Source organism: Triticum aestivum, chromosome 3D, assembly GCF_018294505.1.
Source record: "Triticum aestivum cultivar Chinese Spring chromosome 3D, IWGSC CS RefSeq v2.1, whole genome shotgun sequence".
NCBI classification, from domain to species: domain Eukaryota; kingdom Viridiplantae; phylum Streptophyta; class Magnoliopsida; order Poales; family Poaceae; genus Triticum; species Triticum aestivum.
In genome coordinates, this window is record NC_057802.1 from 238,062,405 (window position 1) to 238,089,107 (window position 26,703).

Genomic DNA, 26,703 nt, shown 5'->3' on the forward strand with positions numbered 1-26,703 from the left:
ATACAACCCGGTGATCGCTCTCTAACAGGGCGACGAGGAGGGGATCGCCGGGTAGGATTATGCTATGCGATGCTACTTGGTGAACTTACCATCTACTCTCTTCCACATGCTGCAAGATGGAGGTGGCCAGAAGCGTAGCCTTCAACCGGATTAGCTATCCCCCTCTTATTTTGGCATTCTGCAGTTCAGTCCACCGATATGGCCCTTTACACATATACCCATGCATATGTAGTGTAGCTCCTTGCTTGCGAGTACTTTGGATGAGTACTCACGGTTGCTTTTCTCCCTCTTTTCCCCTTTCTATACCTGGTTGTCGCAACCAGATGCTGGAGTCCAGGAGCTAGAGATCCCGAGGATGATTCTACGTGGAGTTCGGCTTCGAGGAGTAGTTAGGAGGTCCCAAGCAGGAGGCCTTGCCTTTTCGATCGTTGCTACTTTTGTGCTAGCCTTCTTAAGGCAATTTTGTTTAACTTATGTCTGTACTCACATATTATTGCTTCCGCTGACTCTTGTGTTTTCAAGCTTATGTATTCGAGCCTTCGAGGCCCCTGGCTTGTAATATAAAGCTTGTTTTATTTTAATTTGTGTCTAGAGTTGTGTTGTGATATCTTCCCGTGAGTCCTCGATCTTGATCGTACACATTTGCGTGTATGATTAGTGTACGATTGAATCGGGGCGTCACAAAGGGACTTTAAGCAACTCAAGGACCAAAATGAGAGAGTTGGAAGTTTCCCAAAAAGACCCACATTTTCATTTCTTTCCAAGTGGGTTTGGATCAAACAAATTTTGTCAATTTCAGTTCCAATATTTTTAAAATAAATAAAATAATGAGAGAAGATAACATGGCTTCTTTAAAAACAGAATAGAAATATTGGAAATTGCATTTTGAGTCAAAATATATTTTATTTGATTTTATTTGCAAGCTTTTTTATTTTTATTGCGGAGTTTATTAGTACTAAAAAGGTATTTTCAAAACTTGCATTTTAGGCCAGAAAAATGTTCACTAGGTCAATAATAAGGCCATATAATTATGAGAATTTTTCTGGTATTTTTTAGCACTCTTTTTATTTTTGTTTCGAGGTTTTGAACGTTTTATTTTGTTTTGTTTAAAAAAGAGAAGGAGCCTGCCGAATTGGGCCAACCAGCACACCGAGCCAGGCCAGGCCAGCCCAGCCGCCTGCGCTAGCTCGCCCACACCCGCTCGCCTGAACTGCTGCTGTCACCGACAGGTGGGACCCACCTGTCGGGTTCTTCTCCCCCAAGCCGAGCCGGAGCCCAGCTCCCGCACGCGTCGCCGGCCGCCGCCGTGACCGACTTGAACTCTCTCCCCTGGCCTTGCCCCTCCTCCACGCCTTCCTCCTTTATAGCCAAAATATATAATACTCCTATACATGCATATATTCATAGTGTGATATAACTACATGCATAGAAAACAATAGGTAAAGGATGATCAACATGTAACTTGCCTTGGTTCTGGTTCAAAAAGTCACACTCCTGACAATAGCTCGCGTCGCACTCCGCACAATCTACACATTTCACACAATCAACAATCAATCATTGAAACTTCCAATAGAACCAAATAAAACCAACAGCAAGAAAACCATTTTAAAATACAAATAACAGTAGCATAAAAGCATTCACAAATCACCTAAATTGCACTACGATCACAATGCAAAAAGAAACACTTAAAACCGACAAACGGTTTGAGAGTTATGGCCTCCGGAAGGTTTGATTCAAATTCGAACAAATTCAAATTTGAAAAGTGCAAACATGTGCAAAGTTGGTATTGTGACAAAGTGCTGATTTTTGTGAATTCACAGGGGAAAAAAGTTATCTAATTTGGAGTTATAGACTAAGAGATATAGCTAGATGAAGTTTAGTGAAAAAACTGAAAAGGCAAAAACAGCAGAAAACTCCTGGGCTGGTTCCTGTGCGGTTCCGGTAGAAAATTGCGACATGGCAGTGCGGGATTGGCCCAGGTGGGCTGTTCGCACGTGCTCACCAGCGAATGGGGGAAAACGGCGGCGGCGGCTCGGATGTCGGCGGCGGCGCTTCTCCGGCGAGTCTCCGGCGAAGGTGAAGCGACGTATGTGTGCGGCGGTGAGCGGCGGAGGTGGTGGTGGTGTTCAACGGTGGCGGGACGTCCTCTGCGGGCGGTGGCGACCACGTAACCCGTGGCTGCTCGGTGAAGTCGGACGGGCTCGTCCCTCTCGTGCTGCTGCGATTCTGGCCACGAGAAGATGTCAGAAGAGTGCGGCGTTGAGAGGGGGTCCGAGGGGAGTGACAGGTGTGGCCGGAGTCGTTCTTACGGCGGCGGAAACGACCGGCGAACAGCGGCGGCAGCGGAGCTCCGGGCGAGATCGGTTCTGCCCTAACCGAGGCGTGCGACGAGCGGAAGAATCGGGAGAAAGGGTGCGACGTTCCTCGCGGAGTCTTGCCCACGTACGGTGTCCCTGAGGAGCACGAGATCGAATAGGGGCGTAGATTGATCCAGGCTCGGCTCGGCCTGCGTCCGACCGGAGGAAGGAGATAGGTGCGGGGTCCATGGTCAGCGAGAGAGGCAGCGAGTCAAGTTTTGGGCGCGGTTCGGGCGCAGCGGCGCGGTGCAAACCGCTTCGCTGGAAAGGTGGGCTGCGGGCGACGGGAGCTTTTTTTAGGCAATGGGCGACGGGAGCTGGGCTGGCGGTGCGGGCGGCTCGCTTCTTCTTCCTTTTTTTAATAAAGACAGCAGCAGAACAAAATAAATAAAATAAAATACACAATATAAATTCTAAATAAAAATACCTAGACACACAGTCAAAATAGCCCTACAGCTATAAACTACAGGAACACTAGTTCCAACACTAATGCAATTTTCGGAAATAGTTTTTATGCAATAGGCCACACAAAACAGCAACAAAACAGTAAAATAAAATATTTTGGAGAATAATAAAAATACCAGAACATATCAGATAAACTGGAATTAATATTCTGCACATTATGAACATTTTAAATAACAGGGGAGAAGTCATGTTATCTCCACTCCAATAAACTGCCTTTAGTTAATGATTTAAATATTGCAGAAAAGCAAATAATGCAATAAAATATGATATGCATATGAATGATCTAATAACATCCTAATTTAGGAAAATTGGGATGTTACAGTTATACCTCGTTTAAATCTCTTTATACACTTATGCAGACTGACTCCGCCTTCTGGACCAGAAAACCGCAAGCCGCTGCCTCGGTTAAAAAACTGATGTGTCGACGGCCCGATCTTTCGATGAGAGTGGGAATAATTATCGATTTGGTGGATTTTGACCTTGACCATCCGGCTATACCGTACCCGACGATATGCCTCGACAATTGCTAAACCAATCTCCGATGGTTATTGACCTTGCCATAGGCACGATCAACCTGAACAGCGAGGTTCGATTTCCTGCAAGCAACTGAAGAACCGACAAGAACAAAGGTGAATTGCAACTGAAATTGGGGATAATAAACTGAGCACACGAACTAGATGAAAAGTTGGGGTTCCACTATGGATCTGACAAGGCGGTAGCCCTACACGTCTCGTAGATGCGAATTGTAGCGATGGCTAGACAATACAATAATACTCCAATCTAAACTCTAACTTAAACTGGCTAATTATTAAAGTGAACACCGACGGCCACTGCAACTCCCTCGCGTGGATGATATGGCGTGGCGTAGCACCAGCCCAACTTGGCCCAGTCCTTTGTCCTCTCCTACGCCACATGTAAGGGCTTGGCCCATCTCCTGGACGCACATGCATGTAAATGCATGCATATGCACCAGCGCATGCACACGTCTTTATATGTTGCATTGCACAACATGAGCATCTCTTGGATTTGGAACTTGAAACATATGCATGTTTGTTGGTCTTGTCTGATTCCTTCGAATAATTAATCCTCACACATATGTGTGGAAAATTAGTCTTCGCATCTTGACTAGAGGTTTGTGCATGTCTTCTGTAATTCTGCATATAATAATATATTATGTTGTATTTCTATTTCGGATAACAAAATAACAAACATTATAATTTTTATTAGAATTCACCTGATAATTCTCTTCACGCATATCAACTGTGGTTATATCTGTAGAGGGCGTGTCCATATTATCTTGATGTGAACTGGGGCCCGATCTTTCGATGAGAGAGGATAACTATGATTTTTTGTGGGACTTGACCCTCACGATTCGGCTACCAACCGTACAGGGAGAACCGTATACGACTGATATCCATGGCAATCACTGAACCAACTCCACGGTGTTATCGACTGAGCCAACGACGCGATCGACCTATCTACGAAGGATTTTTCCTGCAAGCAAATCGAAGAACATGCAAGAAAATAATAGTCGAGCAATCTAAAAATTGCGGATATGCTAGATGAATAAATCTTAAAAATTGGGGTTCCGATAGGATGTCTTGACGGTCGCACTAGCCGCTACAAGTGAAGACAAATAAAAGTAGCAATAGCTAAACTTCTGTAAACAAAACCCGAGTCTAAACCCTAACAGACGCTAACTATTTATTGAATATGGCACTGTCGTTGACGGTCGGTACTGCGCGCTGTCGTGTCCAATGTGGACTCCTTCAGGTAAGGTCGAATCCAATTGATGCGATGGGCTTGCGTGTGCTTCCGAAGCAGCCAAAAAGTCCAGGGACACGTGGCCTATTTTGGTCCATGAAATCTAATCCTACTTTGCCTCTCTTGCACTTTTTAGTTGTAGATGTAGCATGCATGATGGATGGCTCGGTTGAGCCCATGCATGCAATTAGCACGGCTGCTTGTAGATTTAGCACGGAATGATTTTCATCTTCTAACTCTTTATCACTTTCTCTCTTGAGTACAAGAAAATTGACACATGAGTGTAACATCGTATTCTCGTTAGTTAAATAATAAGTACAAAGGAGCGACAATACCTAATCATTTATTTGTCTCGCACATGCTCTAGTCATAGGTCCAGGTGCAACTATGTCAATGATGTCTCGTGTAATATTTGTAGATGTATTTACGGTATGTATGTCCACATCAGCCCCCTTTTTCTTGAAAACAAAGCCGTCCTCGACTTTTATTTATCTGGAACACATCATAGAGCAAAGCAAAAATAGATGCAACACATGATAGAGGCAAAGGTGTCCCGATGTTTCGATGAGATGGTGGCTATCCTTTTCTGTGGGAGTCGACCTTGACGATCCGACTACGAACGTGCGAAACGTCGCGCCTTAGCAATCGCTAAACCAACTTCCGAGGGTTATTGACCACACCGGAGTACGATCAACCTGACCACGAGGGCCTGTTTCCTGCGAGCAAACGAAGAACAAGCAAGAAACTAAGATTGCAATCTGGATATTGCGAATATATGAGGAAAGCTTTATTAATGAAGGTGGGGTTCTGTGACGTCTTGGTCTGGTCGTTGAACACAAACGAAGTACGCGAAGTTGCAACTATGGTGAACTTTTGATCTAAACAAAACCCAAAGTCTAAACGATGCCCTAGGGGCTGAATATATGGAGGAAGAGGGGGAATTTCGTGGTCCTTGGAGGGGGGGTCCGAAACCCAACCTAACTCTTGTTTCCCCACACATACGGACTCTAAAAACAGCCTAAATTAAAGTATTTCGAAATTACATGGGCCTGGCCCAAAATTAAGGTGACGCAGCACCTAGAATAGCCTCTGGACGAAAATTATGAAGTGGCATCTTGTATATTTCGTCCAAGGCTTCATGCACTCATTATGGTGGCTTCAAAGTCCTGAAATCATCACTTGAAACTCTGTTCTTGTCTCCCTTGCGCATGCCATCAAGTCCATGCTTGTTCTTGCTCCAATGTCCATCCTTCTCCAAGCTAGGCCCTTCATTTATAAGCAAAACAAATGTATCCAATTTAGGCAGCATCATATTATCATGAACATTAGAATCATTACCAAGAAATGAAAGTACCTGGTAATTTAATTGGCATGCGCGAGCTCTAGTAATCGGTCCAGTATGTATAGTAGCAGGGGTTGTGGGTGTAACAATGGTATTGATGTCCTCATCATCCTCCCCTTCTTGAAATGAAGTCTTCCTCGACAGAAGCTTATCTTCCTCACCCAAATAAGGCTTCAAATCTGCAATATTAAAAGTGGGACTAACCCCAAAATCTGCAGGCAGCTCAAGTTTATATGCATTATCATTTATTTTCTCTAACACCTTAAAAGGACCATCAGCACGTGGCATTAGCTTTGATTTGCGCAAATTAGGAAACATATCCTTACGCAAATGTAACCAAACAAGATCTCCTGGTGCAAAGACAACATGTTTTCTACCCTTATCTCCAGCAAGTTTATATTTAGCATTCATACGCTCAATGTTTTCCTTAGTTAACTCATGCATTTTTAAGATCAATTCAGCACGTTGTTTAGCATCAAAATTAACCTTCTCCGAAGATGGAAGAGGCAACAAATCAATGGGTGCACGAGGTAGGAAACCATACACAATTTCAAAAGGGCACATCTTAGTAGTAGAATGCAACGAACGATTATAAGCAAATTCAATATGAGGCAAGCATTCTTCCCACATTTTCTTATTATTCTTCAAAACAACCCTAAGCATAGTAGACAATGTTCTATTGACTACTTCAGTTTGACCATCAATTTGGGGGTAACAAGTAGTACTAAAAAGCAGTTTAGTCCCCAACTTAGCCCATAAACATCTCCAAAAGTGGCTAAGAACTTTAGTATCACGATCTGAAACAATAGTATTTGGCACACCATGCAAGCGAATAATTTCACGAAAGAACAAATCAGCAACATTAACAACATCATCGCTTTTATGACATGGTATAAAGTGTGCCATTTTCGAGAACCTATCCACGACAACAAATATGCTATCCCTCCCCTTCTTTGTTCGAGGTAAACCTAAAACAAAGTCCATAGATATATCCCCCCAAGGAACACTAGGTACAGGCAAAGGCATATATGAACCATGAGGATTGAGTCGTGACTTCGCTTTTTGACATGTAGTGCAGCGAGTAACAAAACGCTCAACATCCCGTCTCATCTTTGGCCAGAAGAAATGTGTAGCAAGTATATCCTCCGTCTTCTTCACGCCAAAGTGTCCCATTAGTCCTCCTCCATGCGCCTCCTGCAACAACAAAAGACGAACGGAGCTAGCTGGAATGCATAGCTTGTTAGCACGAAACACAAATCCATCGTTAACGACGAACTTGTTCCATGTTCTACCTTCTTTACAATTCTGCAATACATCTTTAAATTCAGCATCATGCACATATTGATTTTTGATGGTCTCCAAACCAAATATTTTAAAGTCAAGTTGTGAAAGCATAGTATAACGACGAGACAATGCATCAGCAATAACATTTTCTTTACCCTTCTTGTGTTTAATGACATAAGGGAAAGTCTCAATGAATTCAACCCATTTAGCATGTCTACGGTTCAGTTTTGCTTGACTTTTAATGTGTTTCAAAGATTCATGATCAGAATGTATAACAAATTCTTTGGGCCATAAATAATGTTGCCATGTTTCTAAGGTCCGAACAAGAGAATATAATTCTTTATCATAAATAGAATAGTTCAGACTAGGCCCACTCAATTTTTCAGAAAAGTATGCAACAGGTTTGCCCTCTTGTAATAACACACCTCCTAATCCAATTCCACTAGCATCACATTCAAGCTCAAAAGTCTTATTAAAATCAGGAAGTTGGAGTAAAGGAGCATGTGTCAGCTTATCTTTCAATATCGTGAAGGCTACTTCCTGTGCTGTACCCCAAACAAAAGGCACGTCCTTCTTTGTAAGCTCATTGAGAGGTGCAGCAATGGTGCTAAAATATCTCACAAAACGCCTATAGAAACCAGCGAGTCCAAGGAAACTCCTCACTTGTGTGACCGTTTTGGGCTGCGGCCAACTCTCAATAGCTTCAATCTTGGCTTTATCAACTTTAATTCCCTGTGGAGTAACAACATAGCCAAGAAAAGATACTCGGTTGGTGCAAAAGGTGCACTTCCCAAGGTTACCAAACAAACGTGCATCACGTAGAGTAATAAAAACAACACGTAAATGTTCCAAATGTTCTTCCAAAGATTTGCTATAAATCAGTATATCATCAAAATAGACTACCACAAATCGTCCAATGAAAGCACGTAAAACTTCGTTCATTAGTCTCATGAAAGTACTAGGTGCATTAGTTAACCCAAAAGGCATGACTAACCACTCATATAAACCAAACTTAGTTTTAAATGCTGTTTTCCATTCATCTCCCAATTTCATATGAATTTGATGGTATCCACTACGCAAATCAACTTTGGAGAATTTTTTTATCAAATTGCCATGGTCTACCAAGTAATAAGGAACATGCTTGCATATGTACCACATCACAATCAACATAATCAGCATATGTAGAGATACTAAAATGCACACGAACAGTACGTGTTACCTTAACCTTGCCGCTGTTGTTGAACCATTGGATGTAGTAAGGATGTGGATGTGGTCTTATGGTGAGAGATAGCTTCTCCACCATCTCCATGCTAGCCAAGTTGTTGTAGCTCCCTCCATCTATGATGACGCGAATAGAACGTTCCTTCACAACTCCCTTTGTATGGAACAAATTATGCCTCTAATTTTGCTCAGCTTGTGTAACCTGCACACTCAAAACACGTTGAGCAACTAAACATTCATACCTGTCAGCATCTTCAGCAGCCATGTATTGTGTCTCATGATCAGAATCATCTCCACCGTGTTCTTCATGTGTAATAAGAGCCAAAGTCTCCTCATCATAGTCACTAGCGGACTCATACCCACCATCCTCAGTAGCAATCATCACACGCTGAGATTTGCATTCTCTCGCAAAATGTCCTCTTCCCTTACAACGACGACAAATAATATCACTTGTGTGCCCTGTTGACGCCATGGAAGAAGAAGAGCTCTGCGCAGGCCCGAAGGTGTGCTCTTAGCAGAGAGTGGTGGTTGTGCCTGCTTTCTTGTATCACGGCTGGAGGTGGCACCTGATGGAGGTGATGGTGGAGTGGAAGTAGAGGATAAACGTGGTGTCCATGATGAAGATCGACCTGCAGAAAAGTTAGTTCGCGCCAATGCCTGTCAATCCTGCACTTCACATTCAGCTTTACAAGCAAGATGGAATAAATGAGTGATATTATTATACTCCATATACTCTAGAATGGTCTGAATCTCTCTATTTAATCCACCCATAAAACATGCAAGCATAGCTTCATTCTCCTCAACAATACCACATCTAATCATGCCAGTTTGTAATTCCTGATAATATTCTTCTACATAATTTTTTCCTTGTCTTAAACGCTGCAATTTTTGAATTAATTCACGTTGATAATATGGTGGAACCCAATGAGTATGCATAGCAGTTTTCAAAGCAGCCCAAGTAGCTGGAACAGGATATAATCTACAATGTTCAGACCACCAAAGACATGCAAAGCTAGTGAAAGCACAAACAGCAGCAGGAACACGTCTCTCCTCAGGATATTGTAAACATGTAAATCGTTGTTCAGTTTCTAACTCCCAAGTAAGATATATATCAGGAACATATCTACCCTCAAATGGTGGAATATTCAATTTCAGTTTAGGGAGATGGTCATGATCTCGTACCTGAGGGGGAGCCCTAACATTGCCATTATTTGCATGTGGACGACCTGGTGGTTGTGGTGCTGGTGGTTGCACGTAGTTCTTATTTTGATCAACCTCATCCTCGTAATCTCCCGCATAATCATCCTCCGCATCAGCAGCAGGAGCCACAGAAGTATCAACAGCAGCACCAACAGTTTGGCCAGGCTGAAGAAGGACACGGCTCGCTCGGCGGAGGGCTGTTTCGCGACGTGGAGGTAGTTGTTGTTGTTGTTGCAGAGGTGCGGCAGGTGCAGCCGGTGGTGGAAGACGCGCAAGCAGTTCATTAAATCTATTATCGAGCTTTGTTTCGAACGTCTTCTCAAGTCCAGTGATCTTCTCCATGGCCTCTTCAAAATTGTTCAGCACATCTTGCACCTGTTCAGTCATCATTTGCTGAAACTTATCATGAAGCTCCTTGTTCGTTAAGTTCTCCCAGTCAATCTCGTCGGCTTGTGATCCTGGCATGCTTAGCAGCAATAGAAACACACAAGAATATGATCCTACAGACTACTAACAAGTGGTGGTGGTGGGTGTCACAAATCCGTCAAGCAAATCTCAAATTCTTACCAGTTCTTACCCAGCAGCAGGCGGTGATCGGCAACCGTTGTAGTCAAAACTCTCAAAGCTTGGATAGAGCGATTACCAGGGAGAGTCAAACACACGACGTAGATGTATGTGGAGCTGGGAAGGCTTATAATATGGTAGCAAAAAGGGTCAGCAATAATCAATTCAGAGATGCAAAGTTGAATAAACGCTCAACGATGGTACTGTGCTGGTCCTAGGCTAGACCGTGCTAGAGACGCGAGCCTAGAACACTAACAAAATCACGGCGCTGCACGTAAACAAGGGAAAAGCACACTCTAGAATTTTTTTTCGCTCTCCTTTTTTTTTGTGCTCCTTTTTTTTGCGAAAAATCACTATAATGGCGAGTGTCTCAAAACTCTTCCCAGGTCAAACTGACAGGATGGGCATGAATTTTTTTGACTTTTTTTCGGAAATCAGGGCAGCGACGACGAAAAAGTGCGACAAAAAATCACTATGATGGCACGTGGCTCAAAAGACTCAGAAAAGCCTAAAAATAGGATAGGGAAAAAATTCGGTCGCCAAAATTTTGGCCTAAAAACTTCCCGGGGGTCTCCAGACTTTTTTTTTGAGACCTACTCAGGCAAGGAAACACGAAACGGAAAAAAAGATGGATCTTGAAAACAAACCTAATATGAAAAGAACTCGGATTGGTGGTGGATATATGGTGGTAGGATATGGCAGCGGTGGTGGTATATGGTAGCGGTGGTGGTATATGGATACGGATTGGTGGTGGTATATGGATACGGATTCAGAGCGGTGGCGGATAAGCGGTGGTGGTAGCTGGCAGGGGCGATGATGATGGTGCGGCGGCGGCGTGAGAACTTATGACCAGAACTCGAAACTCTAAAAGACTAGACTCTAAGACCAGCAACTTGACACGACGATGCAACCGCAAATTCAACAAAGCAAAAACCCTAAAAAGATTATGCAAAGGCTCAGATTGGTTCGGATATGATGAACTAACCCTAATTTTTTGTGGCTTTTTCGTGGACCGTAGGTATGAAGAACAGACTCGATCTAAACTACAAAAAACTGTAAAATCTCACCGAGCAACCTGAAAATCGGATACCACTTAATAGAGGCAAAGGTGTCCCGATGTTTTGATGAGATGGTGGCTATCGTTTTCTGTGGGAGTCGACCTTGACGATCCGACTACGAACGTGCGAGACGTCGCGCCTTAGCAATCGCTAAACCAACTTCCGAGGGTTATTGACCACGCCGGAGCACGATCAACCTGACCACGAGGGCCTGTTTCCTGCGAGCAAACGAAGAACAAGCAAGAAACTAAGATTGCAATCTGGATATTGCGAATATAAGAGGAAAGCTTTGTTAATGAAGGTGGGGTTCTGTGACGTCTTGGTCTGGTCGTTGAACACAAACGAAGTACGCGAAGTTGCAACTATGGCAAACTTTTGATCTAAACAAAACCCAAAGTCTAAACGATGCCCTAGGGGCTGTATGTATGGAGGAAGAGGGGGGGAATTTCGTGGTCCTTGGAAGAGGGGTCCGAAACCCACCCTAACTCTTGTTTCCCCACACATACGGACTCTAAAAACAACCAAAATTGAAGTATTTCGAAATTACATGGGCCTGGCCCAAAAATAAGGTGACACAACACCTAGAATAGCCTCTGGACAAAAATTATGAAGTGGCATCTTGTATATTTCGTCCGAGGCTTCATGCACTCATTATGGTGGCTTCAAAGTCCTGAAATCATCACTTGAAACTCTGTTCTTGTCTCCCTTGCGCATGCCATCAAGTCCATGCTTGTTCTTGCTCCAATGTTCATCCTTCTCCAAGCTAGGCCCTTCATTTGTAAGCAAAACAAATGTATCCAATTTAGGCAGCATCATATTATCATGAACATTAGAATCATTACCAAGAAACGAAATTACCTGGTAATTTAATTGGCGTGCGCGAGCTCTAGTAATCAGTCCAGTATGTATAGTAGCAGGGGTTGTGGGTGTAACAATGGTATTGATGTCCTCATCAACACATATAGGCTGTTCCAAAGGCATTAGCGCATAAGGGTGTGATAATTTTGTAATAACGCCACTATGAATATCATGACAAATTTCTTCCCACACATAGTCTATATATGAATGGTATGGACGCAAATTAACTATTTGGGCACACGGTAAATCCACAGCACAAGTTGGGACATTTAATGGAAAAAATTCAGAATTGATGGCAAGCATAGTGTAGGTAGTACGATCCGATGATTTAGCTATCTCATCATTTATTATTTCTTCGGGGGTCATGGGAAGCAAGTAAATGGTTTTTCCTTCAAACACGAGAGTATACGAATTTTTTCTACCATGATGGGTGACACTATTATCATATTGCCAAGGTCGACCTAACAATAAAGAACAAGCTTGCATAGGAACGACATCACAGTCAACAAAATCATGCTACGAACCAAGTGTAAAATGGACCCTGACACGACGTGTTACCTTCAACTTACCACAATCGTTGAACCATTGGATGTAATATGGATGGGGGTGTCGTGTAGTGGTGAGGCAAAGTTTCTCGACCATCTCCATAGTCGCCAAATTACTGCAGCTTCCACCATCGATTATCACACGAACAACATGCCCTTTGACAACAAACTTAGTTTGAAAAAGATTATGGCGTTGTGGCATCTCAGCCTGCCCCACCTGAGCACTAAGTACTCGCATAGTTACAAGGCTTGGGAATTTATCCGCCATATCAGCATTAATATGTATCTCCACTTGCTCCTCCGTGTCACCTGCATGATTAGTAGCAAGCATGGCTTGCGTCTCTTCATCCAAATCACTCACCATCTTCTCGCACAATGAAAGTACATTTATTTGGGCAGTCCTTCATCAAGTGCCCGCCACCTTTGCATATATGACACTTCATGTCCCTTGTGCGTCCAGACAAAGTGGTGGGTGCTTGAGAAATTGCTCTCGACGCCGCAGAGGATTGTGGAGCTGATTTTGAACTTGTTGGGAGTGCACCATTGTTCGAGATATGCGGTGTTGCCTCGGTAGTGGGTGGGATAGTTAGAGAGTGTGTCCATGATAAGTGACGAGCTGCAGAAAAGTTACCTCATCCCTTGTTGTATCGTCCCTGTACTTCCCTTTCAGCTTTACAAGCAAAATGAAACAAATGAGTAATAGAATTGTACTCCTTATAGTCCAATATATCCTGAATATCACGATTCAAACCACCTAAAAATCTAGCCACCATAGCATCTTCCGTTTCAACTATTCACATCGCACTAAGCCAGTTTGCAATTCTTGATAATAATCTTCTACAGAACTACTACCCTATTTTAAACGTTGCAATTCATTGAGCTTATCACGAGCATAATATGAAGGAACATAATTTTGTCGCATAGCTCGTTTTAAAGCATCCCAAGTAGCAGGTATATTGTTCTCATTAACACGGCAATACTCACTCCACCAAATAGAAGCAAATTTTGTAAATTCACTAGTGGCTGCCCTCACTTTTGGTTCTCGGGAACATCATGACATGCAAACTTTTGTTCAACAGAAAGTTCCCAATCAAGATAAACATCTGGATTATATTTACCGTTGAAAGCAGGCATAGTAAATTTAATTTTAGCACTAGAGTGGTCATAATCTTGAACGTCATACCTGGGTGGACCTCGTGCCATACCTTGACGATTGAAACGCAGTTGTTGATGAGCACGGTCATCGTGGTGGTCGACCGCTTGGTCGTCCTTGGTGTCACTGGAATAATCCGCATAGTTATCCCCATATTCGTCGTTGCCACGGGGTGGAATGCGTTGGTGCTGGTTTATGGTGGTGGCATCAGTGGTAGTAGCTGGGTGTTGTGGATGACCCATGGGCACACGCCGAGCTCGTGAAATAGCGGCGCCACCCGTGGAGTTGCGAGGATCAACGTTGTTGTTAACGGGGGGGGGGGGGGGGGGGGGGGGTGCAGTCCGCTACTCATCCAGACGTGACAAGATGTCCTTTAGTTGTGTGTTCGCAACACCCTGTGCATCCTCTATGGCTTTGAGCCTCTCTTCGGCCATAATCTGAGCACCCTCAAGTTGGGCGAGATGCTCGCTGGTGACTTTCACATCCGAGGTGAGGCCCTCAAGTGTGGGTTGATCCTGTGCCATTGTTAGCGAAAGAGAAAAACACAGTGTATAAACCCTATCAACTAGTAGGATGTGGTGGAGAAAAATTGCTCACACTCAAGCTTAGTATCAAATTCTTACTTGTTCTTACCAATGCAACAGGTGGTGATCGGTGCGTTGGTGTTGGCTTCAAACTACCGGTGAAGATTGGATGGAGCGATAACCAGGAATCAGTAGAGCCGGAACCTGTACTTATTGGTAGAAAAAGTGTAGCTTGGCAAAGGCTTCTCAACTCACAATATCAGTGGCACAATTTAGCAAAAAGCAATGCAAGTTGAACAATTTCTCAAACTCCTAACTAGTGCTGGTTTAGATTAGTCTGGGGAAATGTCTACTAGATCAAACTTTTTTTGTCCACCGTAGTTTCTGCCGCAAGTTCATCCATAATCTGAAGAAAAAAAGAGTTAGCGATCTGTTGTTTCCAATTGGTGTTGAGTTCGGACGTCTGTGTCTCCCTTTGCTACAGTTTTTGGCAGGTTCACATTATAGATTCGTACCGCGACGCTCGGTCCATATAGGATTTGCGCTCTGCGAGCTACCAGACACCCAGGCACAGCGTGTCTGCTGCCCCGCGCCGCTTCGCCACAACCAACGCTCTCCACCAGCAGCCAACTGCTCCTGTGCATTACTACTACTAGTTCTCGCTAAAATCAACACCAGCACATAGCTAGCTCCCATAACAACTTGACTACTAGTCCTAGCTAATCTCAAGACCATCGCATGGCTAGCTCACGTAGCACCTTGTCCAGTAACCTTGTATTTTCTTTTTTTCTCTTGTGACTTAATTTGTGTCCGTTACTTCTACTAGCACCTGGCCTGAGCAAAAAAAAGCAAAAGAAAAAGGGAAAATAGAAAAAGAAAAAAGGAAAAGGAAAAGGAAAAAATAGTTGGAAATTTCTAGCCGGTTTGCATCTTTGAACGATATGTTTTGTTGTTCAGACTTCTACTCTATTCATATAACCGATAATTGCTAGACATTTTTCTACTCTTGGTTGCCATACACTGTGTTTATACCTCATCTATATCCAGCTATTTAGATCTATCATATTGTCATTGATTTCCACTCACTTGATTCAATATCTGGGCTTAGATTGTTTTCTCTCTTACTAGTCGACTGCCAGCACTAGTTAGGAGTTTGAGCAATTCTTCAACTTGCATTACTCTTTGCTAAATTGTTCCACTGATATTGCGAGTTGAGGAAACCTTAACCGAGCTCCACTTCTTATATTGTACCTTGTCCGGTCACTAGCTTGGTAATTGTTATATCCAGTTTTTTTTAACTTTTGACCGCGCCAAAGGCCGACAACTACTGCAGCATGGTAAGAACTGGTAAGAGTTTGGTAATTGCTAGAGCGTTGAGAGAAATTTTCCCACGGCCGTTGAGTAGTACTATAGAAACATTATACTTGTGATTTTGCTTTTTTATATGGTACTAACCATGTCAGGTTCAAGAGCGGCCAATAGTTGGGTTGCGTCTATCGTGGCAGATCACTTGCCATATATTGATACAGATCACTCTTTTCCACCACATAAGGTATGACGACCGTCACAACATGTACATCATGGTAGAAACACACATCATCAGGTTACCTCTTTGCCAACTTTCGAGGGTAAATATGACCCCGATTCGTATATTGATTGGGAAATGGAGGTAGAAGAAATCTTTGGTAGTCATGATTTTTCCGAGCATAAGAAAATAAATGACGTCACTAAAAACTTTTTCGGTTTTGCTTCCGTTTGGTGGAGAAATTATTGTAGGAAAAATACTTCTCATAGACCAACTACTTGGAAAGCTTTAAAACTTGTTATGCGAGACCGATTTGTTCCTTCATATCATGCTAGTGATTTTCTTAGAAAATTGCAACGTTTAGCACAAGGCAGTAGCACCGTTGAAGAATATTATGATAATTTGTGTACTGCTTTGTTTCGTTGTGGCTTAGAAGAATGTGAAGACGATTTTCTGAATAGATTTCAGAGAGGTTTAAACCATGATATACAATATATAATAATGCATGAAGAACTATATTTTGTCGACCATTTGTTTCATCTTGCCTGTAAAGCTGAAGAGAAATTAAGAGGACACGTATACATGATGAACAAGCGTGCGATGGAATCCCCATCAAAGAAGGTTACTTCTTCTACTGCAACACCAACTATGATTGCGCCACATGGAGTTTATGAGGCATCATCACTGACCGTTCTTAGTTCATGTGAGCGAGGACTACAAGGTAATAATGTAGGTACTGATTTGCTCACACCACCTATTTTTAGATGATCATCTTGCTCATTAAGTTTACCGGGTGAATCTACCCTTCCACATGAGATTGTTGTATGTCATGACGAATTTAAAGCTTCATGTGTTCAGTTGAGTGAAATGCCACCGATTTCGATCACGCCAGTTGTTATGGATATTTGTGTTGCTAACTTGGATAAGTTGTGTGATCAGATAGTTGAAGAAAATCATTTTTTTGTTGTTAGTAATGAGTCATGCGAGAGCTTTCTTCATGACTCTAGTTATGTAGAGATAATAAAACATGAAGAAGTGGTTACACCTATTTCACATGCTAATTTTATGTGTGATATTATGCTTGATCAACCTATGAATTTGCCGCATGCCAAGAATAAAATTTCTGAGTTGACAAGTCTGAAATCTTTTACTAGTGTTCTTACCCTTGGAAAACTTAAAATTAAATTGATTGGAGAACATGGTATGAACAACAAGTTTTTGGTACACCGAATTTGCATCATAAATGAGACATTTTCGGATCTTGTTGTCTCGACGCTTATGCGAATGCTTGATCATTTTGATATGACCTTCAACATTGTTGTTGATTATATGCCAAATAGCATGTTTCACGATTGCTTATTTAAGCATGTTGTGCCCTGTAATTTGGATACTGATAATGTTTATTCATCTACGTTGGGATGGTTTAATGATGAGCATTATAAATTGGATGACACAAATATGTGCTTCACTTACTCATGTATCAAGACATTAATAGTGCAACAACGAAGAGACATTAAAACAGATGACTTATACATATATCATATGTACACCATGTCTCTTTATTTAGTCTACTTTCAGATTATCCAAAGCCAAGGACGACTTTGTTTTCAAGAAAGGGAGGATCAACCTGAACAACGAGGTTCGAGTTCCTGCAAGCAACCGAAGAAGCGGCAAGAACAAAGGTGAAAAGTTGGGGCTCCACTATGGATCTGACAAGGTGGTAGTCCTACACGTCTCATAGATGCGAATAGCAGTGATGGCTAGACAATACAATAAAACCCCAATCTAAACCCTAACTAAAGCTAGCTATTTATTAAAGTGAACGTCAGCGGCCACTGCAACTCCCTCGCATGGATGATATGGCGTGGTGTAGCACCGGCCCAACTTGGCCCAGTCCTTTGTCCTCTCCTACGCCACATGTAAGGGCTTGGCCCATCTCCTGGACGTACATGCATGTAAATGCATGCATATGCACCAGCGCATGCACACATCTTTATATGTTGCATTGCACAACATGAGCATCTCTTGGATTTGGAAATTGAAACATATGCATGTTTGTTGGTCTTGTCTTATTCCTTCGAATAATTAATCCTCGCACATATGTGTGGAAAATTAGTCTTCGCATCTTGATTCGAGGTTTGTGCATGTCTTCTGCAATTCTGCATATAATAATATATTGTGTTGTATTTCTATTTTGGATAACAAAATAACAAACCATATAGTTTTTATTAGAATTCACCTGATAATTCTCCTCACGCATATCAACTATGGTTATATCTGTAGAGGGCGTGACCATATCAAAAACCTAAGGCCAAGGCCCATGCTCTGGGTCGTCGTAAAAAACAAACAACAGAAGACCTTCCCAAGCTGGATGACTCGGAGGTAGAACCTGATTCCCTTTGTCGTCTTTTTATGCAACTTATTGATGTCGACTCTTCACAGGATGACGCGGAGACAAGATAGGCAAATGCAACAGAGGTAACACCCGCCTCCTCTGACTCAAATCCTTTGCCAAGAATGAAAACCCGGCGGGTCATCCGAAAAGTAAGATTTTCTCACCCCCCTTGCTTATTTGGACCCCAATTTTCTTTTGAAGAAGTAGCAGCAGGACTCCAGACGTATGACCCGGAGTGATGGTTCTCAAGACCTCAACTCTGGCTTACCCAATACTCATGCTCCTTGCAAGCGTCGAAACAAGGTGCCTCATAACCCGATACTTTCTCTTCCGAAGGCTGGTCTTTTTCGCCAACCTCTTAATCTTTCCGACTCAAACTATCAGGGAACCTCTCCATCATCCGGTGACTCTACAAAAACTCAAATGCCTGTCTTCAAGGTTTCCCATGGGTAAGTATTTCACTTTATTCACAAATGACTTGTAACAATGCACACTCATGATCTCTTGTATCCTTGCTATAGGGGCGTAGCCAAAGCAGGCAAAAAGTAGAAAGTGGGTGGGTCTTCAAAAGATCCTAGGGCTGCTGAACCAGAAACGCAAACGACTGAGGCCCCTGATGCTTCAATTCAAAATCTTGAAGGCCCTGTCAATGACCCGCTGCCACAAATTGACCCGTCAGCTCTTGAGTCAATGCATATTGAGAACAACCCGGTGGGCAGTCATGACCCGCCGAGCCCCATGCCGCCAAGCCCTGCCAAGCTTACTGAAGAGATTCCTTCTGCCAAGGCCGCTGAAGATGTCATCATCACTGGCACGGGCTATACCGAGCCGGGGAATCCTACTGTTTTGGGAAAACATAGTGCTAAAGAAGAACCGCTAGTCGTAGATAAGGGCAAATTAAAGCTAGATCTGCAAAACTATGCAGATTTTAGCATAGGCGAGCTGCACGCAGGGTACCTAAGGCGCCTGCACACAAGTCGTGACATGGAGGCTGGCCTGGTCACTCTGATGAGGCAAAAATATGAGGTACGAACTAGACCCTTTTCCTTCTGTTTATATGCATATACTCATGTAGCCCCCAAGGGCCGGTTTATCCTAACAAGGACAACCCAGGTCTTCAATAGTCATTGATAAATTCAAACACGTAACCCCCAAGGGCCGGTTTATCCTACCAAGGAGGAACCGGGTCTTCAATAACCTTTAAAAAAATCAAACCTGTAGCCCCCAAGGGCCAGCTTAATCTGACAAGATAAGCCGGGTCACCCATAACCTTTTAGCAAAATCAAACATGTAGCCTCCAAGGGCCGGCTTAATCTGACAAGATAAGCCGGGTCTTCCATGACTGTTTAGCAAAATCAAACCTGTCGGGGATATACCCCGCGGTATGACCCGGCCGGAGATATGACCCGGCTAGGACTTGGTGTTTCATTGGTGACCCGCCAGATTGTAAGCCGGCAGATTGTAAGCCGGCAGATTGTAAGCTAGATTGTAAGCCAGATTGTAAGCCAGATCGTAAGCCAGATCATAAGCCAGATTGTAAGTAGGCAGTTAAGAAGCCCAAGACGTTAAGAAGCCCATGGTGAGAAGCCCGTGAAGAGAAGTCAGGATAGTTTAAGTCTTAAATCTGAGTCGGACTCTACATGTAACCCGCCCCTTCAACTTATATAAGGAGGGGCAGGGCACCCCAAGAGGGACAAGTTAAATAATCGTTAAAGCCAGACACAACTAGGAGAGCCGGAGATACGGCGACTCCCTCATGAGCATAATGAGACCTAGCCACAAACAGCATGTAGGGTTGTTACCGGATGATGTTTCCCAGGGCCCAAAGCTGTCTAAACCCTTGTCTTGTGTTGCGTCTCTCAATTCCGATCAACCCCTCTCAAGCTACCACATAGATGCGTTGGCCTCATGACTAAGTCCTCACACTAGGACATCTGCCGTGACAATTCCACAATAGTTGGCGCCCACCGTGGGGCCTGCGCGCGGTGGTGTTGAGTTCTTGGAGGGATCTCTCCGAAGGATTGAGAAGTTCGCAAATTTCCAGATGAAGAAGAGTCGTTGGGGAAGGATTTATATTGTTTCGAAGGCAAGCAGTCAGATCTAATACCAGATGAACATAATCCGGTGATTCGTCAAATCCGAGGATATCAATATCCGCTACAGTCGCTGACATGCAAGCCAAAACAACATCTACTTTAGCAAATCATCAATATCTGGTCGGATTCTTTTGTCAGATTGATTATTGTTTCTGCTATGACCACGGAAACGCCAGGAGTATCAGGGACAATTTTTTGCGAGTGAAAAAAAGGATGACTATGACCCGGAAGAGGATCTCATCTTCGACGCCGCAACTCGCCTTGTCCGAGTCTTCCCCGGACCACCTCGTTGCCGAGTCACCTCGGTTTCGAGTCGCCACATCATCCTCGAGCCGGCCTTGTACTACCTCGCCAAACCCTCGCGTCGAGCGGCTGAGTTCCGCCATGAGCCGCTCGCCGTTGCGCCTGGCCACGAATAAGCCGCTGCCGCCCCAGTCGAGCTGCCAAACGCGGTTGTGCTTCACCAACACACCTCCGCTGCCGGCTCGCTTTTCTGCGATGAGCCGTCGCAGCCTTGCTGAGCCGGCTCACCGTCACTGTTTTGCTGAATCGCCAACGCCCAGCGGTCCGCCCGCGTGTGCTGCCTTATCCCTACAAGAGCAACCGTGGCGGGTCACCCTCGCTGTCTGCCCAGTGGTCAAGCCGTTGCCTGGACAACCCGCCTCTCCAACCCGGCGTCGAATCGCCTCCGACTGCGCCGTGCCTGCGTCGTCCCGAGATGACCCGGTGCCCCGCCGCTGATCATGGGTTTCCACGGCCCCGCCGTCCGTCTCCACGGACGCACCCTTGAGCTGGCGGCCTCGACCCACCGCTCCTGTCGTGGCTCTCGCCTCCAAGTCATCTTGAGCCGCCGATGCCACCACGAGCCGCCCGCTCTGCTGCCACTACGGCATTGCCCGGTCTCCCGGTCTTCGAAACTCGCTTGAGCCACCGGGCCTCGCTGGAATCGCTTCGCCTCTGCGTCATGGCTCGCCTTGCGTCGCCTCGAAGCCACCGCTGCTCGGCCTCGCCTTGAGCCGCCCTCGTGGCTTGTTCTATGGCCTCACCTGCGCCGACGTGCCTTAAGCCGGCTCGGCTTCGCGGCCGTCTCCACCATGGCTTCAAGCCGGCCCTGTGTCCACACGCCTCTGCAGCTGTGCCTGCCTTGGCCTCACCTTGAGTCGCCACCTCCATGCATCGCCTGCGCCGTCACGCTTCAAGCTGGCCTGGCTGTGTAGCTGTTTCTGCCATGTGTTGTAGGGTGAAACCCTAGAGGGGATCTTTTCACACTTGGAGGGGGAAAAGGAGGAAGAACACTCAAGAACACAAGGCACAAATCACTCAAACAAACCCAAATATCACATCCACTAGAGTAGCACACAAGGGATCCACAAGATTACATGAACAATTCAAGGAAAATAGCACTAGGGTAAAGTTCTTCCCACTAGGTGAGGTCTTGAATCCAAGAGGATCTTCCCCAAGAAGGAGGGCTTGATCTCCAAGAGGAGGTCTAGATCTCCAAGAGGAGGAAGATGAGCAAACCCTCTTTGTGTTCTAAAATACTTTGCTAACCCAGAAATGACCTAGGACATGCCCTCATATAGTTTAGGGACGAAACAAGTGAAAAGAGGGGGTACAAAGGCCAAGAGGCCGTAGACACGCGGCTGGACCGGAAAGGTCCGGGCACCCAGGCAACATGGGTCGGGCACCCGGCCTGCTCAGGGGGCGGCTGGAGGGAGGCCGGGCACCCGGGGGTGCGCTGGAGGCCGGCTGGAGGGGAGGCCAGGCACCCGGGGCCTCAAGCCCGGGCACCCGGGGCAGCGCCCAGCGGCTGGGGGAGCGGGGACCGGGCACCTAGCCAGCCAAGGCCCGGGCACCCGGCCAGCCAAGGCCAGGGCACCCGGGGGGCACGGCTGTAGGCGGGCAGGGGCCCGGGCACCCGGTGGCCAAGGAGCCGGGCACCCGGACCAAGTCGGTGCAGCTCCCATGAGGGGTGGCCGGGCACTCGGGGCTCCAGGGGCCGGGCACCCGGGGTATCTAGAGGGGTTCGGCCCTTGCTTCTTCTCCTTCTTCTCTTCTTTCCCTTGCTCCGTGGTCGCTCGAGTCTCCTTCCTCTCCTTCTCACGGTCATCTTCTTGATACCTAAGAACGCACAATGTTTCCGATGATGGTAGAATCCAATTCTCACACGAATCCAAACGAGACTCGAAGATGAGAGAGTCAACCTCATTCTCGATGGTGCGTGCACGTGCTCTTGTCATTGGGCCACTTGGTGCTTGCGGTGGTGATGGAGTGTCGGTGCGAGTAGGCAAGGGATGCGGAGCATCATCTTCCCTCCCCCCTTGGGAGAGATCCGTCCACGGATCGTGCTCTTCATCACCATGGTACTTGGCCAAGTCTTTGACGTTGAAGATGTCGCTTACGTTGTACTTGTCACGTGGGATGTCGACCTTGTAGGCGTTGTCGTTGTAGCATGCTAGCACCTTGAATGGACCGTCGGCTCTCGGGAGTAGCTTGGACTTGCGTTCTTTGGGGAAGCGGTCCTTGCGTAGATGTATCCATACTTGATCACCCGGTTGGAACACCATCGGTGACTTGTTGATGTTGAGCTTGGAGGCGAGCCATTGTACTTGGCGCTCGATCGTGGAACGTGTTTCTTCATGCATCTTCTAGGAAGGTGGCTCTTGTACTTTCGTCCATGTTAGCTCGTTCTTGAAGCGGTAGAGGGAGAATGTCCAATGGCGACAAAGGGTTGAAGCCGTAGACAACCTCGAAGGGGGACTTGACGGTTGTAGTATGTATTGCGCGGTTGTAGGCGTACTCGGCAATGGGTAGGCACTCCTCCCACTCCTTAATGTTCTTCTTTATCAACACGCGTAGGAGAGTTGCAAGCGTCCGGTTGGTGACTTCCGTTTGGCCATCGGTTTGAGGGTGGTACGCCGTGGAGAAGAGTAGCTTGATTCCGAGCTTGGCGCATAGCATCTTCCAAAAGTAGCTGAAGAACTTGACGTCTCGATCCGCCACAATTGTCTTTGGCACACCGTGCAACCTCAAGATTTCCCTACAAAAGAGATTGGCAACATGTGAACCATCGTCTATCTTATTGCATGGTATAAAATGAGCCATTTTAGAGAATCGGTCCACAACAACAAATACGGAGTCCTTGCCATTTTGAGTCCTAGGTAATCCAAGCACAAAATCCATGCTAATATCTTCCCAAGGTTGATGTGGAATAGGTAAAGTGTGATGCCCGGGTAATCAAGCTACAGTAACCCTCTGGTAATGATGCCATGTCACCTCGATTACTTTTGATAATCTCGCGTTAGTTTAGAACCGATCCAAATTCAAGTTTGAATCAAAGTCAAAACAATTAAAGTTTTCAAAAGTCAAAACTAAATTGTTCCTAATGTGTCAAATAATCCATAATAAATGTTGGTGAAGAAATCATCTTTTAATAAAATACTTAAATGCACTAATAAACTAAAACAACGATAAAATAATTATCTAAAGTGCTTTTAAAGTAATAAGCAAGTGCAAAATACTTTATTTAAAGTGCCAAAGTATTTGGGGCTGTGACCTATTTAATAACACCAAATTAGTTGTTGCTTTTAAGTTTTATAAAACAAAAATAAAATAAAACAGAAAAGAAATAGAATAAAAAAAGCAGAACAAACAAAAAAAGGAAAGGAACCCCCCTCCCCGCTGGGCCTCGGCCCAGATGGCCTCGGTGCCAAACAGGTCGGCCCAGCCGTCGCCTACATCACCCCTGGGGCGACCGAACCCTAGCGGTCCCTCCCCAGTCGCCCCACTCCCCTCGCCCCCACTCGCCCCCTTCCCCCCCATGATCTGGATCGGGATCGCCCCGATCCCGCGCCGCCCCGCGACCTCGACGACGGCGCCCGTCGCCGGCGCCGCACTGCTGCCGTCACCTCCCCTCTTCCCTCCTTTGCGCCCCCCCCCCCGATTGGATCGGGGGATCGAACCGCCGCCGCCGCCCGGAACGCCACCGCCGCGGCCTGCCTCGTCGACGGCCACCTCGCCGGACTGCCTCCTCCTCCCCGCCGGACTGCCTCCCCGTCACCACATCGACGTCGTCCCCGTCCTTCTCCCCAAAGGCTCTATCGAGCCTCGCCGACCCTCGTCTCTGCAACGCCGGTGAGGCCAGGGCCTCCCTCTCCTCGCACTCCCCTTCCCCGTTTCGACGTCGCCGTGCCCGCCGCCCCGCATCGGCGCCTCCCCTGCTCGCCCTCGTGCGAGATCCCACGCCGCGCCTAACCGCGTGCCCGCGCCTGGGCCGACACCCCGCTGGCGCCCCGTGTCGCGCCTCGCGTCGGCGAGCCCGCCCCGGCTCCCCTGCAGTTGCTCGCTCCGGCCATCGCCTCCATCCCGCCACGCCGCCCATCCCCTACCACGTTGCTCTGCCGTGCTCGGCCACCCGCTCGCGTCCGGTTTTCCCCAACGCTGCTACTCCTCGCCCGCGGCCCCTTGCTCGCCGGCCGGCGCGTGCCCGACCCTGCGGTGGTCGTTGCCGCGGCCCTGGGCGTGCGCCCGTGCGGTCTGGGCAGCGCACACGCCCAGCGCCCGCTTACCTGTGCGCCTGTAGGCCCCCTGGGCATATGACATGTGGGGCCCAGCCCCTGGAACGTTTTATAAAAAAACAACAAGAATTAATAATAATAATACTAAATAAAATATTAATTAATTAAGTAATTAATTAACTAAATTAATCCTGTTTAGGTAACCTAACTATCTATTGTTAATTAATTAGACAGTAATTAGATTCGTTAAACCCTAATTAGAATAAACAGAGTATGACATATGGGACCCACACGTCAGCTTGACCCAGTCAACACCTCTGTTGACTGATGACATCCTGCTGACGTCATGTTGATGCAGTAATGCCATTTTCGAATTAAATTAATAATATTGATTTATAAATTGATTTAAATCTTTAAAAATGAATATAAAATAAACCGTAACTCGGATGAAAACGTTTTGTACATGAAAGTTGCTCAGAACGACGAGACGAATCCGGATACGCAGCCCGTTTGTCCGCCACACATCCCTAGCATAGCAAACACGCAACTTTCCCCCTCCGGTTCATCTGTCCGAAAACGCGAAACACTGGGGATACTTTTCTGGATGTTTTCCCCCTTCGCCAGTATCACCTATCCCTGCGTTAGGTCACCTCTAGCACCGCGTATTGCCTTGTTACGCTTTGTGATGCTTTGATTGCTCTGTTATTTATTGTGTTCCCCCCTCCGGTACTTCTTTCCGGTAGACCCCGAGGCTGCCGGTGACCCCCAGTTCGACTACGGTGTTGACGACCCCTCCTTGCCAGAGCAATCAGGCAAGCCCCCCCTTGATCACCAGATATCGCCTATTCTTCTCTATACTGCTTGCATTAGAGTAGTGTAGCATGTTACCGCTTTCCGTTAATCCTATCCTGATGCATAGCCTGTCCTTGCTACTACTGTTGTTACCTTTACCTGCGATCCTACATGCTTAGTATAGGATGCTAGTTTTCCATCAGTGGCCCTACATTCTTGTCCGTCTGCTGTGTTATACTATCGGGCCGTGATCACTTGGGCGGTGATCACGGGTATATACTTATATACTCTACATGATACCTGTGGTGAGTAAAGTCGGGTCGGCTCGTAGGAGTACCCGCGAGTGGATCTTGTTGCGGAGCGACAGGGCAGGTTGAGACCACCTAGGCGAGAGGTGGGCCTGGCCCTGGACGGCGTCCGCGGTTACTTCAAAATAACACGCTTAATGAGTTCTTGGTATTTGATCTGAGTCTGGCCATTTGGTCTATACGCACTAACCAACTACGCGGAACAGTTATGGGCACTCGACGTCGTGGTATCAGCCGAAGCCTTCGTGACGTCAGCGACTGAGCAGCGCGCGCCGGATTGGACTGGAACGCCTACTAGGCTAGGTCTGCTTCTGGCCGCGTACGCAACGTGCAGGTGCGCAATGGGCGATGGGCCCAGACCCATGCGCGCATAGGATTTAGACCGGCGTGCTGACCTCTCTGTTGTGCCTAGGTGGGGCTGCGACGTGTTGATCTTCCGCGGCCGGGCATGACCCAGAAAAGTGTGTCCGGCCAAATGGGATCGAGCGTGTTGGGTTATGTGGTGCACCCCTGCAGGGAAGTTTATCTATTCGAATAGCCGTGTCCCTCAGTAAAAGGACGACCCGGAGTTGTACCTTGACCTTATGACAACTAGAACTGGATACTTAATAAAACACACCCTTCCAAGTGCCAGATATAACCCGGTGATCGCTCTCTAACAGGGCGACGAGGAGGGGATCGCCGGGTAGGTTTATGCTATGCGATGCTACTTGGAGGACTTCAATCTACTCTCTT

At 46.0% G+C, this 26,703-nt stretch overlaps 1 protein-coding gene across 1 annotated transcript; it reads right to left on the reverse strand.

Annotated features, from left to right (window-relative positions):
- Positions 1–1,466: 1,466 nt before the first annotated feature.
- Positions 1,467–13,965, reverse strand: LOC123076253 (uncharacterized). Its single transcript, XM_044498607.1, has 6 exons — positions 13,864–13,965; positions 13,290–13,328; positions 2,939–2,970; positions 2,310–2,506; positions 2,003–2,226; positions 1,467–1,526 (listed from the first exon to the last, which is right to left on the reverse strand). Exons 1-6 carry the CDS (start codon positions 13,963–13,965, stop codon positions 1,479–1,481), a joined length of 642 nt encoding a protein of 213 aa, XP_044354542.1. The 3' UTR covers positions 1,467–1,478.
- Between the last annotated feature and the right edge of the window lie 12,738 nt (positions 13,966–26,703).